The following is a 13,354-nucleotide window of genomic DNA, read 5'->3' as shown; positions in this document are numbered from 1 at the left end:
TAAGAATCATCTTTCTGCTTTTCTCCGCAATACTATTCTTCTTCTTTTATTGTTTCATTAACATACTTAGATTTGTTGGACCATTGCTGGGAATTAGGATCTTGAAGATGGAATAATGGATTTTTTGAAAGTTTGAACCGCACATGTTATGTTTTAATTGATAGGACAAGGATGGTCTATACCAACAAAAAAAAATATCCATGTGCAATGCCATCAATTTTTGTACCTCATGTCCCTTTTCGTTTTGTCAAAGTTGATCTCATTAATTTTGGTGGTGTTCCAATTAGTTTTCGTGCATATTTAATTTAACAGTACTATTTATTGTATATTTATTATTTTTATTAGTATAAGTACAAATATTAAAAATTAAAAACTTGAACAGAAAAAACAATTATGTAGCTCCATTTATGCTAAAAATTGAACATTAATTCTTAATATTATCTTTTTACTTCTTTGACCACAGGGCTAGCTTCTTGTACTATTTTCTTAAACCTGCTCTTTGGCCTTGAGGACTAGATTCAATGAATTTTTAATATGTTTAACAATAGTCTTTAAGTACATTTATGGATAAGATTTTCAAAAATCTATTAAGCGACTTGTTTTCAGTTCAAGCTTTTCCATGTAATTAAACTTGCCCCATATCACATCTAGGGGTAGGGGTACAAAGGAAACTGACAAATCGCATCAAATCGATAATCCGAGTCAAATCGAGATAAAAAAAACTCGACTATGGTTTGTTTTGATTTAGTTTGGTGTTAGGAAAAAAAACCCGACCATAATTGGTTTGGTTTGGTTTTAACTAAAAAAAAGTCAAACCGAAACCAAACCAACCCGATATTACATATATACAAGTTTTAAAAATATTTTATACATAAAAATAATTATTGTAATGTAATTTATAAATATAATTTAAACTCTTTCATAGTTCTCTCTTTTAATGTATTATTTCAAGCTTGGACTTAAAACTTTTGAATGGTCAAATATGTTTTATAGCCTATAAAAGTTAATAACTCAAATAAGCCCCAAGCAAAATCAAATTAATACTAGTGCTAACAAAAAAAAATTAATTCAATACTAGAAATAACAATAGTATTGGATATTTATTTTTTTAGTTTTGCATTAATTTAGATAGTGAAAATGCATAACTCACTTTTAATATTATCTAGTCATGTAATTAATACTTAGTACTTATTAGTCGTATTTTTTTTAACATGACTTAGTACTTTTAGATTATGTTTATTTTTATTATGGATTATTAATTAGCAATATTTATCTTATGCAATTTGTTGAGTATTTTAGTATAATCATGACTCATCTCCTATTATTTTGTATCATTTTATTGGGTAACATCTTATATAGTTTTATCCTACTATGACCTAAGAAATATTAGAGTACAAATTATAAATTTTATGCTATGAAGGTTTTTTCGGAAAAAACCCGAAAACCCCGAGAAACCCCGTGATTGAAAAACCCGACTTTTGTTGGTTTGGTTTGGTTTATAAATTTAAAAATTCGAGACAATTGGTTTAGTTTAGTAATTAAAAAATCCGAACCAGCCCGGCCTATGTACACCCCTAGTTAGGGGTGTACAAAGGAAATCGATAAACCGCACCAACCCAATAATCCGAGTCAAACCGAGAAAAAAAATCCGACTATGGTTTGATCTGATTTGGTTTGGTGTTGGAAAAAACCCGACCATAATTGGTTTGGTTTGGTTTTAACTAAAGAAAGTCAAACCGAAACCAAACCAACCCGACATTACATATATAGAAATTTTAGGTATATTTAATATATAAATATACTTATTGTGATGTAATTTATAAATATTTCTTAAAAAAATTCATAATTTTATTTTTTAAGATATTATTTCAAGGTTAGACTTAGAACTTTTGAATGATCCAATAAGTTTTATAGCCACTAATATTAGTAAATTAACTAATGCTAACAAAAGCCCAAACCAAAATCAAATTAAAATACTAATACTAACAAAAGATATTCAATTCAATATTACGAACGAGAATGTATTGAATATCTATTTTTTGTTTTGCAATAATTTAGATTAAAATGCATAACATATTTTTATTTTTCTTTAGCGTTTAGCCATGTAATTAATACTCCCTTATTAATCTATTTATTTTAGCATACTAAGTACTTTTAGATTATGTTTATTTTTATTATGGCCTTTTAATTAGCAATATTTGTATTACATAATTTTATTGTCTTTATTGTTGAATATTTTAGGATAATGCCATGACACATCTCATATTTTGTATTATTTTCTTGGAAAATACTTTATATAATTGTATCTTACTAGGATTAAAGAAATATTTTGAGCATACGTTATATGTTTTGTTCTACGAAGATTTTAATGGAAAAAAATCCGAAAAAACCCGAATAACATGAAAACCCAAGTTTTATTGGTTTGGTTTGGTCTTTAGATTTAATAACCCGACACAATTAGTTTGATTTAGTAATTGTAAATTCCGAACCAACCCAGCTTATGTACGCCCCTAATCACAGCATTAAATTCTGGTCCAAAAAATGCGGAAAACGAGGTAATTCAAGAAACTGTCCAGGTTCAATGAACCAGGGATGGCAAATTGGCGGATTGAGCTGAATTTGGGTGGGTCAATATGGGTTAGGTCAATAAATGGGTTATTGTTCAACCCAGCCCAAAGTACTTGGGCTAAGATGGGCTGGGTCAAGATGGGCTAAACAATGAGTTATAACCTAACCCGCCCAACTTGACCCATTTTGTAGAACCATGTTCATCTTACATAAATCAAGTCTTTTAATTTTTATACACATATGTACAAAAAGGTAAATAAATACTATAAATATTTTGAGAATCAAAATATACTTTCTTAAATAACAAACTAGTATTTAAAATGTGTAAGTTGAAAAATATTCTATTTGTCAGTTTATTTTAAATACAAACTGTGATTAAATAAGATAATTTTTATGATAAATATAATTTATTTGATGATAAGCATATAATCATAAGTTATAATAATTAATAAATTGACAAAAGCTTATCACAAAAAAAAACTAAATAGGACAAAATATTTGAAGAGAAACAAATACTGTCTTCATCCTACTACACTTAGAAAGCAATACACCAAAAATTTGGTGTGTCCTCGTTTATTACATACACTTCAAAGATTATACACAATCATATAGATACAAATATGCAAAGGAATAGAGAATTATTTGCTTACCTCAAATAGTCAATAAAAATTGCAGACGTGAAGAGGCGGGGAGTAGCGATGTAGGAGTTTTGTTCTAAAAAGGAATATTTTACGGATAAAATAGTAACAAATTTGGTCAAACTTAAAGTGTTTATAAGCTAAAAATTCATAAATTGAGGGTGACTAGCTTATGACTTTTGGCTTATTTTTAACTGGTAAGCACTAGGCTTATTAGCATTTTAAACTTTACCAAACACATAGATAAACTGAAAAGTGTTTATAAACTGATTTGACTAGTTTATAAGCTTAGTCAAACACTCTCTAAGTTGGGAAACAACGTTTGTGGACTCAAAAAGGCATTCATTTGTACTGCTCTTTCGTATCATGCAAAATGCCATTAACATACATACATATACATATACATATACATATATATATACATATACATATACATATACATATACATATACATATACATATACATATACATACGCATACAAGTTTGTTGAGTCACTCAAATGTCAAAGATTTGAAGAGATGGAAAATATAATAAAATAGTACTTGGGAAATACTAAAATACTATTGTCACGTACAAGGCATGACATTGATTTTGATAGAGTTAGGTGAAATTGGTTTCTTTTGGCATGGTCTTTGAATGCAGGAATTTGTTCGAGTTAGGTGAAACTGGTTTTGCTATACTAACATAATTTTTAACAAAATGCATTTTGCAGGCGTTGATCTTATACGAGCATTTGTACTTTGTATAGGCACAACTAGTTTTTTTTTCCAATAGTGCTATAGCACCATCTTCTACACGTATTTCATTCATCTTCATTAAAAAATAATTCAATAAGAATATTTCAAAAGTCAATAAGGATTTTCTCCCTTTTTGTAAAAAATATTTTGGAAAGAATATTTCATAGCACATAGTACATTTGATTATACACGCTAATAGATTCGTACATACATATACAAAAAGGGATAATACATAATTTCTATAAATACTTTATTCTCCTCCTTCTCCCTAAACCACACACAGAGAGATACAGAGAGAGAAAGAGAGAACCATTAAGGAAGAAGAAAATACCCACATTGCTCTCTCTTGTCTCTCTATTTGAACAAATTGTATACAACATAGAGTCAACATTTCGTTTGGAAGGCATTGCCTCATATTGATTTGAACATAACAAGATTTATTTGTAAGTATTATATTTGATTTCCATTTTCCCCCCTTTTATTCTTAATTTAGATCATTCTATTTTCTGGGTGTTCATCACATTTTTGCAATCTTATGCATCCCTTTTAGTTTCCAACGAGTACTTTTCACGTTTTTTCCCCTTCTGTTTATCCGTTGGAAGGTGCATAATCATGTTGTACATTTAGCTGCAACACTTGTACTATCCTCTTGTTTTGACCCTCTTTTGCGAGTATAAGCTGATTTGACCTTCTCTGATGCCTCGCAATGTGACAACTAGAAAACCCAGTTGGCCTTTTCTGATGCCTCGCAATGCGACAACTAGAAAACCCAGTTGGCCTTTTCTTTATGACCTATTCTTTTTCCACCATTTGCGACAACTAGAAAACCCAGTTGGCCTTTTCTTTATGACCTATTCTTTTTCCACCATTTTCAGAAATCCATGTTTGTGTGTGTTTCTTTTCGCCTGATGGAGAAAAATAATTGGTGGATGAATTAATTTATGTTATTATTAATAGTGCAGGTATTAAATTGAGGAAGATTCACAATCATGGTGTTTTGGATTTTTGGGTATGGTTCATTGGTATGGAACCCTGGATTTGATTATGATGAGAAATTTATTGGTTACATAAAGGATTACAGGCGTGTGTTTGATCTTGGTACGTTATTTTCTCCTGCTTCATATAGTTGATTTCTGTTTGTCTAATCTATAGTGTGAAATACTAAAATTTCATGATCATCAGCTTGCATTGATCATAGAGGTACACCTGAACACCCTGCAAGAACTTGCACTTTGGATGAAAGCAAAGGATCCATTTGCGTAAGTTGATATTACCATCCATTACTACCTTTATGACAATCATTAATATATTAATATGTGAAACCTGATAAACCTGTACTATATTTGTTGTAAAAAATCATTTTTTATTTATTGGTGATGATATAAAAGTATCGTTACACTTTATATTAACTTAAATCCTTTTCCATATGTAGCCTAACATGTTGAAACTGATCTCACAAGTAAACTGAAGTTTTATATTAATTCATAGCCATTCAATTTAACTTATCTGTGGATTTTCCTTCAGTGGGGTGCTGCTTATTGTGTGCGAGGAGGACCTGAAAAAGAAAAGAAGGCAATGGAGGTACATTGACTCGCAAAAGCGAATTTATTTTTCAGAACTTATATTGTTTGGAAGTGATCCTGATAATTTCTTGTTTGGTTTACAGTATTTAGAAAGAAGAGAGTGCGAGTATGATAGCAAGACTTTGGTGAACTTCTTCACTGTAAGTCGATAATCCTTTGATGTTTTGTTTGATATCTGGTCTCGTGTTACTAAAGCTCACTGTTTGTTATAACTTGAAATTCTGAACTTGTTATCCTGTTATAAAAGGGCACAGAACACATATGACTTAAGTTAACATTGAATCGCATGTTTGGCTTAGCTGAAACATATTTGTTCTTTCTATTTCAGGAAGAAGACTCCTTACATCCAGCCTTAACTGGAGTGATAGTGTAGGTTCTTTGGCTGTTGTCCTTTTTTTATATCTTTCTTTCCTATCTAAGCACAATCTAATAAAGCACTATGAAATGCAAATCAAAGAACACAATAGATGGTAGAGAATTACTATAAATGGTCACTGACATGATTCAAATACTTATTTCAGGTTTACATCCACTCCTGACAAAGTAAATAATAAATACTATCTTGGTCCTGCTCCACTGGAAGAGATGGCTAGGTGAGATTTATGCTTCTGTTATCTGCTCCTTCCTTCAATTATTTTCTGAGATAAATCACTTTTAATACATCCTAATTTTACATATTGCAGGCAAATTGCAACTGCCTCTGGACCATGTGGAGATAACAGGGAGTATATATTCAAAATGGAGAAGGCTTTGTATGATATTGGCCATGAAGATGATTACATCATTGAGCTGGCTAATGAATTGCGAAAAGTTCTTGGAATTGTGGGATCTTTCCCAAAGGAGAAGAAGTTACTAGGTCCTTCCCAGATTCCACTCAATTCTCACATTTCACCTGTGAAAATCCGCCCCTTGCCAGAAGCTATAGCTGCTGTTGCTGCAGACTCCTGACGAAGGTTCAGGACGATGAAATTTTCCTCTTCTGACCTGACTAATCTAGTTAACTGCTATAGTTATGTCTTCCACAAAATGTTACATATCTAGTGATCTGTTTTTAAATTGTCCCTTGTGTTTTCTCTTTTCCTTTAAATTTAGATTAGGAAGCTAGATCAATGTGGGGTAGGATAGCGAGTTGAGTTGACATTCTAACCAGCCAGACGAATTTGTGGCCAGCGTGAACATGGATCTTGAGTTATTTTGAGCCCGATATTATGAAATTTGATTAGTAGCTTACATGTTGCGAGTACATGATCAATTTATTCTCATATGAGTATGAAAAGATTGTTTACAAGAACTAAGATGGCCATTTCTTTCCCTTGTGCAGGTTGTTGACTATGATCCCTTTCTTTCTTTATAATATTAAATTTGTAATTAGTAACAATGTTTACTGCCAACTAGGGGTGGCAAACGGGAGGGTCGGGCCGGATATGAGCGGGTCAAAGCGGATAATTTAAAATACGGATAAATTATCCGACCCGACCCATATTTGAGACGGATAAAAACGGGTTTATCCGGCGGATAATATGGATATCCATATTATCCATGGCTTCTTAAATATGATCACTTATGAGAGAATTCCTTGCTTCCAAACTTGAGGAACTCCAATTTGAGGCTTTACAAATATAAAAGTTAATACACATTAGTTATCCATTGGTTAACCATTTTCTAAGTGGATAGTATGGTTTTTTATCCATATTCGACCCATTTTTAAGTGGTTCATTATCCAGCACATTTTTTATGGATAATGTGGGTGGATAATTGTTTTCTTTTAACCAATTTGTCACCTCTACTGCCAACTACAGTGAGTTCTTGAGAATGTTTGAAAGTTAGAAACCCGAGAGATATTCATGTCGTGCTTTCGTTGTGTTCTTCGGGTTGTATAATGGTGGCTATAGGGTGGAATAATGGAGGGGCAGTGAGAGGGAGGAAGGTGGAATTTTTTTAGAAAAGAAAAGAAAAAGGGAAAAAACATAATTTAAAACTCTCATGCACTCAAATGTAAGTGTAGAAGACTTGATTTTCCATATCAGGGTGAGGGGTTCACAAGACACACCTTTGTCAAGCAGAGGCTCACAAAACACACCTTTGTCAAGTAGAGGCATCTATCTGGTCACTATTTAAGTTGGAATGACTAGCTGACAATTCATGCCAATCTAGTCACTATTTAGCCTTGTTTCTTTATTAAAAAAATCTTCTCGTAAAGAAAAGAAAACGGTTGATAACTGGTCTCTTTAAGAAACCCATTTTCTATGACATCTTTTGGATTTTCTTTTGTGTGTGTAACCCCCTATTTTCAATCTAAAGATACCATTTGATGACGTCTTTTTTTATTTTCTTGTGGGTTAGTATTCTTTTCTGTCTATTGAACTCCGGAAACCTGTATGTTGCAAGTAAGAAGCTGCACCTTGCTGTTTGGTTGTTTTCATTGGCAAAAATAGGTTGTGTTTGTCAGTTGTTTGTTCCGAAGATTCTGATTTCATTGTGATGATAGATTTAACATCTATTGACGTTTTACTTCTTTTTATCCTCTCTTGTTTCTTTAAAACCTGAATGGAAGTGAGAACAAGAGATTTCAACCGGTAGCAGTTTTTAGTTACTCTATGTAAGTGAATGTAAACAGGAAAATGCAAAATTTGTCAACTGTTAGATTGTGCATTTCAGATTTTCTGCGCAGTCATCTCGTTGATTCAATCCTTAGGTTTCATGTCACGGCTAGATATTGTTACATGGAGTAGGAGATCAATATCTGAGTCTTCAAGTTGAAAAGGGACTACAATGATCAACACATACCATTCAAAATCATCTAAAGTTTGCATAGACCATATTTGTCACTCTTAAGAAGTCAGATTAGAGGCAGTGGAAGGCATCAAGTGTAGAGACGTCAGATCCGGACCGGTTAAGCCCAACTAGTAAGGCGTGACATGACACACCATCACGATATCCGACTTCGCAGACCATGTCGTAAACCAAGTTAAGCATCAACGATTTGGACAGTCACAACCTCAACAGACTTCTAAGATCTAAGGATGAGGTTCCGCTCACTTCTCAACCATATTTAGGCGGGTGGTTAGGCACGTCCAATATCTATAAATGAGGGCCAAGGTTATCCTCAAAAGATATTTCAAACCTGAGTTGAATTTGGTTCCTCTGATGGTGGTTGAATGAAATTTGGAAGTCATTCAGTTCTTCTAATCCAATTCCAAGAAATAAAAATCCTGAAACAGTCAATAAATTATTGACTGTATGGATGGTAATCTCTAGTTTGACCAGGAAAACTAGCAAAATGAATATACTAATAAAGGCAATAATCCCAAGTAATAGGAGAACTGTGATAGGGTTGCTGCCAAAGACATCCAACTCCTAGATCATGTAACCTATGGTTAGTTTAAGAAATGAAATTGGTGAAAACCTAGTTTATCATTGTCACTGTTTACATTGAGTTGGCCTGAAGTTATTCCCGGTTTCCCACGGTATGATTCTGCATGATTTTTCTCTCTAGGCTTTTGGCGGCAAAAGGACATCTTATATTCAAGCCAGTAAAGAACATGGTGATTAGCAAGGGTATGACAAGCCAATGAATTTAATCATTTTGCTAATTAGTACACTTGAAATAGTGAAGCACAGTGGGTAATAAAGCTCACCTTATTTTAATAAGCAAATAAAGCATCACTCTCCAAATTCATTATTTAAGGCCAATGCAGCATATATGGCAAAGTTCGATCTATTAAACTTAAATTATAATGCACCAAGTTCACTGAGGAAATAGAATAGCAGTTCAAATATTTAGGATATGAAAGTACTACCTGTAGCTCTGTCGCTTTATCATAGTTAAGACACCAATGCCTAGTGATGGTAATTCTGTCCTTTAAGAATGGTCCACGCTCTGTCAAAATATTTAGAGCAATGTATCTATTAGGTTTCTGGAAATTCATGTAAGGTCATGATAGGATAAACAATCAGATTTGACAAAAGATTTAAAGCCAAGACACTTCCCACGTAAGTGGCTGAAAGGAACCTATAAAGAAGGGAAGGGAGGAATTATGTAACTAGTCATTTTAATACTATGTCCGCCGTAGTTGTAGACTACATGCTTCATCGAATCTCGTTTATGGGAAGCTTTTACTTGATTAAAACAATCCTATTGGAGACAGTGTTTAATACAAAGAGGGATGAAAATAGATATTTGCATTTTAGTTCAAAAGATATATAAGAGCTCTTTAAAAGGAATAATTTTATGTTCTCTTCCTCTTAGGAAGTGGATAGGTAATGAGAACAGTATGACTAGGACGCATGAATACTTCAAGTTGTGAAACTATTTTCTCAAACAATCTTCTCAACATTGAAATGTTTACTGACAGAAATTGGGGGGGGGAAGGAGAGCACAACAGAGAGTGAGAGATATGCAAGAGAGAGAGAAAATAGCGGCACCAATACTTTAAAAGAAGAATAGCCTGTTCCAGTCTCACCTGTAAAGTTGCTCTATCAGTACAACTACGGCAATCTCATGATTTAAGACTAAAGATGACAATTTGACTGATATGTTAGCTCTCTCCCGCAATTGTCTTCCATGTCCATAAGGTCCACCTATGCAAAAGAGTAAGCTTGATGCACCCTGCAACACAAACAGGAGTAGAATCACACAATAATTCTAGTGTCTATCTTTTTCGAATAGATCCTCATCCTACTGATGACAGATGTCTTACTAAACAACTTTTTTGACAGTAGGCACCAGACCAGTAAAGAACTTTAAATTCCAAAGGGTGATTTGCTGCTAAATCATGATAGTAATACCATGAACAAAAGACTACCATGATGACGCATCACTCACCTTGTTTCCAGCATCTCCAATTAAAGAAGCCATCTGCTCAGATCCCACATCATGACCACGTTCATCCAACATTACAACCTGGTTTTAAACAGATTAGGGATAGTGAGAACTCAGAAAGAGAAAAGGGGGAGAATGTAACCATTAATTTTGTGAGGGTCAAGAGAGTGCGATTATTGTGTTCCATCTCCCAGAAAATTGATTAATGTTGAGGCATGGAAAAAATACGAAGATATCAACAGCTTCAACAAGAATGAGAAAGCTTCTGAACACCCCAAAGACAGCAAATATTCCCGTTGAACAAAATCATTTAAACCTGCCTGATATCAAACCACTCAGATGTACAATAATAAAACTAGGTAAAATTTCAGTAAAACCAGTCAAAAATTGCATGCAGCCTAGGAATTGTTTTTACTACTCGAGATATAAATGAATTTTGTTACTCCCTTGGAATTCGCTCCTAACGCAACATCGCTACAGGAATCCTGACAGTTGGTCTTACATAGCCATAGGTCATCCACCAGCTAGTCTATTATGCAATTTTATTATAATCAAATCGACTTAATTCCTTTTTCCATCTTTTCACCAATATAAACATTCCTTAATAATACTTCTTTAAGGATTACTTTGTTTCAGCAACCGTCGACTCCGTCCAGGTTGTCACTTTCTATTTAAATTTATACCTCCTCATGTTGGTGAATCTACCCAAATTTTGTAGATTGTTCCATTTTTTATTTTGCAAATTTTATTCCAAAGTTCTTCCCCCATTTCCGCTCTGAAGGTGAAAAGTGTTGGTTGAATACCAAAATTCTAGTTTCTAAATAGACCGCATTGGTCACTAGTTCCTTAAAAACATGCTAACTATTACTGGAAGTAGCCTTCCAAGCATAAAATGCTCGGATGAAATTTTTCTTTTTGAATACAATGTATAATAACAGGGATCATTTTGTAAGTCAGCTTTATTTAGAAGAATTCTTTCACAACTGTTGTCAGTGCGTGGTCATTCTTCAAAAAGAATAGTTCGGCAACATTTAATTTTGTCAGTAAGGTATATATCAGTTAATACATAGAAGGTTCTATAAGTTATGAATTAGAAAGAGTAGTATTCCAAGCAGTTTGTTCAACTTTCACCTTTTGCAAAATGAAGAGAAAGTTTTTTGACAGGTAAAAGAAGTAGATCCACACAGAAAAGAAAAACTTCCAGCGAGCTAAATGCTTCTGAACTCTTACCCATTCATCAGGCCTGATGTGGCCCATAACAGCCATGTCCTCATGTTCAATTTGAGCCACTACATCACTGTTACAAATGTAAATAACAAGCTTCAAAAGTATATTCTGCTTAACAAAATGCTGAAGGTTAAGCATCCAACAGAAGTGAAATTTACAATGTAGATAGATGATAATCAATCAAGCCTCTATATCTACCAAAAAGTACAAAGACTATGAACTAAAGTTACACAAATATGTCAATGTGCTCATTACAGTAATACGACAAAGAAATCCGACTAATTCCATTAGTGGCCCGACGAAATAAAATGAAACTTAACCATAGAGCAAGATAGTGATTTGCTGATTTAGATCATAGCTTACTGGTATACAAGTTCAAAGCTAAAGCGAGATGGACCACATCTAGCTAGGTTGTGTTTGGTATGGAGGAATTTTTTAAATTTTTCCACATTTGGTCAAAATGTTCTCGAAAACCTTTTTTTCAAGGAAAACAAGTTCCTTAAATGTCGTGGGAGTAGGGAAAACAAGTTCCATAAGTGGCATTCCACGCTGATTGTCTCCTCCCATCCCACTACCCCGCCCTCCAACCCCTCACCTCCAGCCCCTGCCAACCCACTGACCCTCCTCCCATGCACCCCAACCCCAAACCAGCATTCCTACCATCAACACTCATAGTGTTTGCCTAGATAAAAATATAAATGCTCCAGAGACAATATTTCTGCTTACTTACCAAACACCAAAAAAAAGAGTAACAAAAAATCACTTATTCTTCAGGAAAAGATATTTTCCGTAAAAATCTGTCACACAAAGACGAGAGTTCACAAATTTTCACCAACATTGCAATTAAAATTTGAAATAAATCAACTTGGCAAAAGAAAGGGCAGAATTCAAGCACACCGTGCATTTCTGGGATTAGACTTAATCCGTACATCATCAACACTACAATAATGCTTGAGCTTCTTCATATACTCATCAACTATTAGCTGCACTCCTTGTGACCGCTTCTTTCCAACCGTCAATACGCGTATAGGTATTGCTCTCTGTATAAATCCAGCAAAAAATGCAAGCACATAGTAGGAGTCCTCTTTTTCTTTTTTTAGCTTAATTAAGAAAAGGAGAGAAATTTAAGGAATTTCATACCACTGATTGGCCAGCGAATTTGGACTGCAGCTTTCCTGGAGAAATAATTCTAAAATATTAAAATCCAAAAATACACACACAAAAAAATTGAGATTTCTGTGGAAAAATTTACGAACCCGAAGGAATTGAAAGGCTGTTGAAACCGGCTAGAGGCGACACTGCCATTTTCAGGTGAAAAGTCTGAATTATCCTATCACACTGATGATGGGTTTATTTTAGGGTAGCATTTTCTTAGTTTAAAATGATATTTTAATGAAAAAAAAAACTGTTTCAGAATGCTTTTGGATGAATTCCTGTCAATTTTGCATATTCTTTCTTTTGTGTTTTGTTTTTTTAACTGGGTAAAAAATATTCTTCCATAATCATATTTTTTAATGCTGAGGTGCTTTGTTCTGTCTTTCTCTTTTATTTAAGAAAATAAATATATATTTCCCAACCATTGTTTCATCGCACTATCTCACTCTGTCTATTTCTTCCATGTTTTTTCTTTTTTTATACTTAAGTTTTACGTTATAAGTAAGTAAGAATTAACCAAGTGGAGTATATTTCAAGGAACCTAATAAACAAGGGAATAAGAAATTAAAGCAACTTGGTCTTTTCATCAACAAGTTAATTGGTTTTCGTTCAAATTCATTTTA

At 33.4% G+C, this 13,354-nt stretch overlaps 2 protein-coding genes across 5 annotated transcripts; one reads left to right on the top strand and one right to left on the bottom strand.

Moving 5' to 3' along the window:
• The first annotated feature begins 4,218 nt into the window (after positions 1 to 4,218).
• LOC107813044 (gamma-glutamylcyclotransferase 2-1-like) lies at positions 4,219 to 6,767 on the top strand. 2 transcript variants are annotated; one of them, XM_016638258.2, is made up of 8 exons: positions 4,219 to 4,387; positions 4,907 to 5,042; positions 5,127 to 5,203; positions 5,469 to 5,525; positions 5,611 to 5,667; positions 5,856 to 5,896; positions 6,049 to 6,120; positions 6,211 to 6,767. In XM_016638258.2, exons 2-8 carry the CDS (start codon positions 4,934 to 4,936, stop codon positions 6,473 to 6,475), a joined length of 678 nt encoding a protein of 225 aa, XP_016493744.1. In that variant the 5' UTR covers positions 4,219 to 4,387; positions 4,907 to 4,933; the 3' UTR covers positions 6,476 to 6,767. The 2 variants fall into 2 exon arrangements, with proteins under 2 accessions (XP_016493744.1, XP_016493739.1); XM_016638253.2 differs by having other exon boundaries at positions 4,222 to 4,387; positions 4,902 to 5,042.
• On the bottom strand, positions 5,744 to 12,997 carry LOC107813058 (putative RNA methyltransferase At5g10620). Of its 3 annotated transcripts, none has more exons than XM_075241036.1 (8): positions 12,833 to 12,997; positions 12,717 to 12,751; positions 12,474 to 12,616; positions 11,580 to 11,646; positions 10,353 to 10,430; positions 9,991 to 10,136; positions 9,328 to 9,407; positions 5,744 to 5,762 (listed from the first exon to the last, which is right to left on the bottom strand). In XM_075241036.1, the coding sequence occupies exons 1-7, from the start codon at positions 12,879 to 12,881 to the stop codon at positions 9,368 to 9,370; spliced, it is 558 nt and encodes a 185-aa protein (XP_075097137.1). In that variant the 5' UTR covers positions 12,882 to 12,997; the 3' UTR covers positions 5,744 to 5,762; positions 9,328 to 9,367. The 3 variants fall into 3 exon arrangements, with proteins under 3 accessions (XP_075097137.1, XP_016493760.1, XP_016493752.1); XM_016638274.2 differs by lacking the exon at positions 5,744 to 5,762 and adding an exon at positions 8,602 to 8,739; XM_016638266.2 differs by lacking the exon at positions 5,744 to 5,762 and having other exon boundaries at positions 9,151 to 9,407; positions 12,833 to 12,996.
• Positions 12,998 to 13,354: the final 357 nt, after the last annotated feature.

Source organism: Nicotiana tabacum, chromosome 20, assembly GCF_000715075.1.
Source record: "Nicotiana tabacum cultivar K326 chromosome 20, ASM71507v2, whole genome shotgun sequence".
Lineage (NCBI taxonomy): Eukaryota > Viridiplantae > Streptophyta > Magnoliopsida > Solanales > Solanaceae > Nicotiana > Nicotiana tabacum.
The sequence above is the reverse complement of the archived record's forward strand: the minus strand, read 5'-3'. Positions and strand labels throughout refer to the sequence as shown.

Bases quoted from the DNA above. Each gene is read 5' to 3' on its own strand.
- LOC107813058 (XM_075241036.1), bottom strand. From the start codon at position 12,881: ATGGCAGTGTCGCCTCTAGCCGGTTTCAACAGCCTTTCAATTCCTTCG. The intron at 11,647-12,473 runs GTGTGCTTGAAT...CATTTGTAACAG, and splicing joins TCTAATCCCAGAAATGCACG to TGATGTAGTGGCTCAAATTG. The intron at 10,137-10,352 runs GTGAGTGATGCG...TTTGTGTTGCAG, and splicing joins TTGGAGATGCTGGAAACAAG to GGTGCATCAAGCTTACTCTT.
- LOC107813044 (XM_016638258.2), top strand. From the start codon at position 4,934: ATGGTGTTTTGGATTTTTGGGTATGGTTCATTGGTATGGAACCCTGGA. The intron at 5,204-5,468 runs GTAAGTTGATAT...ATTTTCCTTCAG, and splicing joins AAAGCAAAGGATCCATTTGC to TGGGGTGCTGCTTATTGTGT. The intron at 5,668-5,855 runs GTAAGTCGATAA...TTTCTATTTCAG, and splicing joins CTTTGGTGAACTTCTTCACT to GAAGAAGACTCCTTACATCC.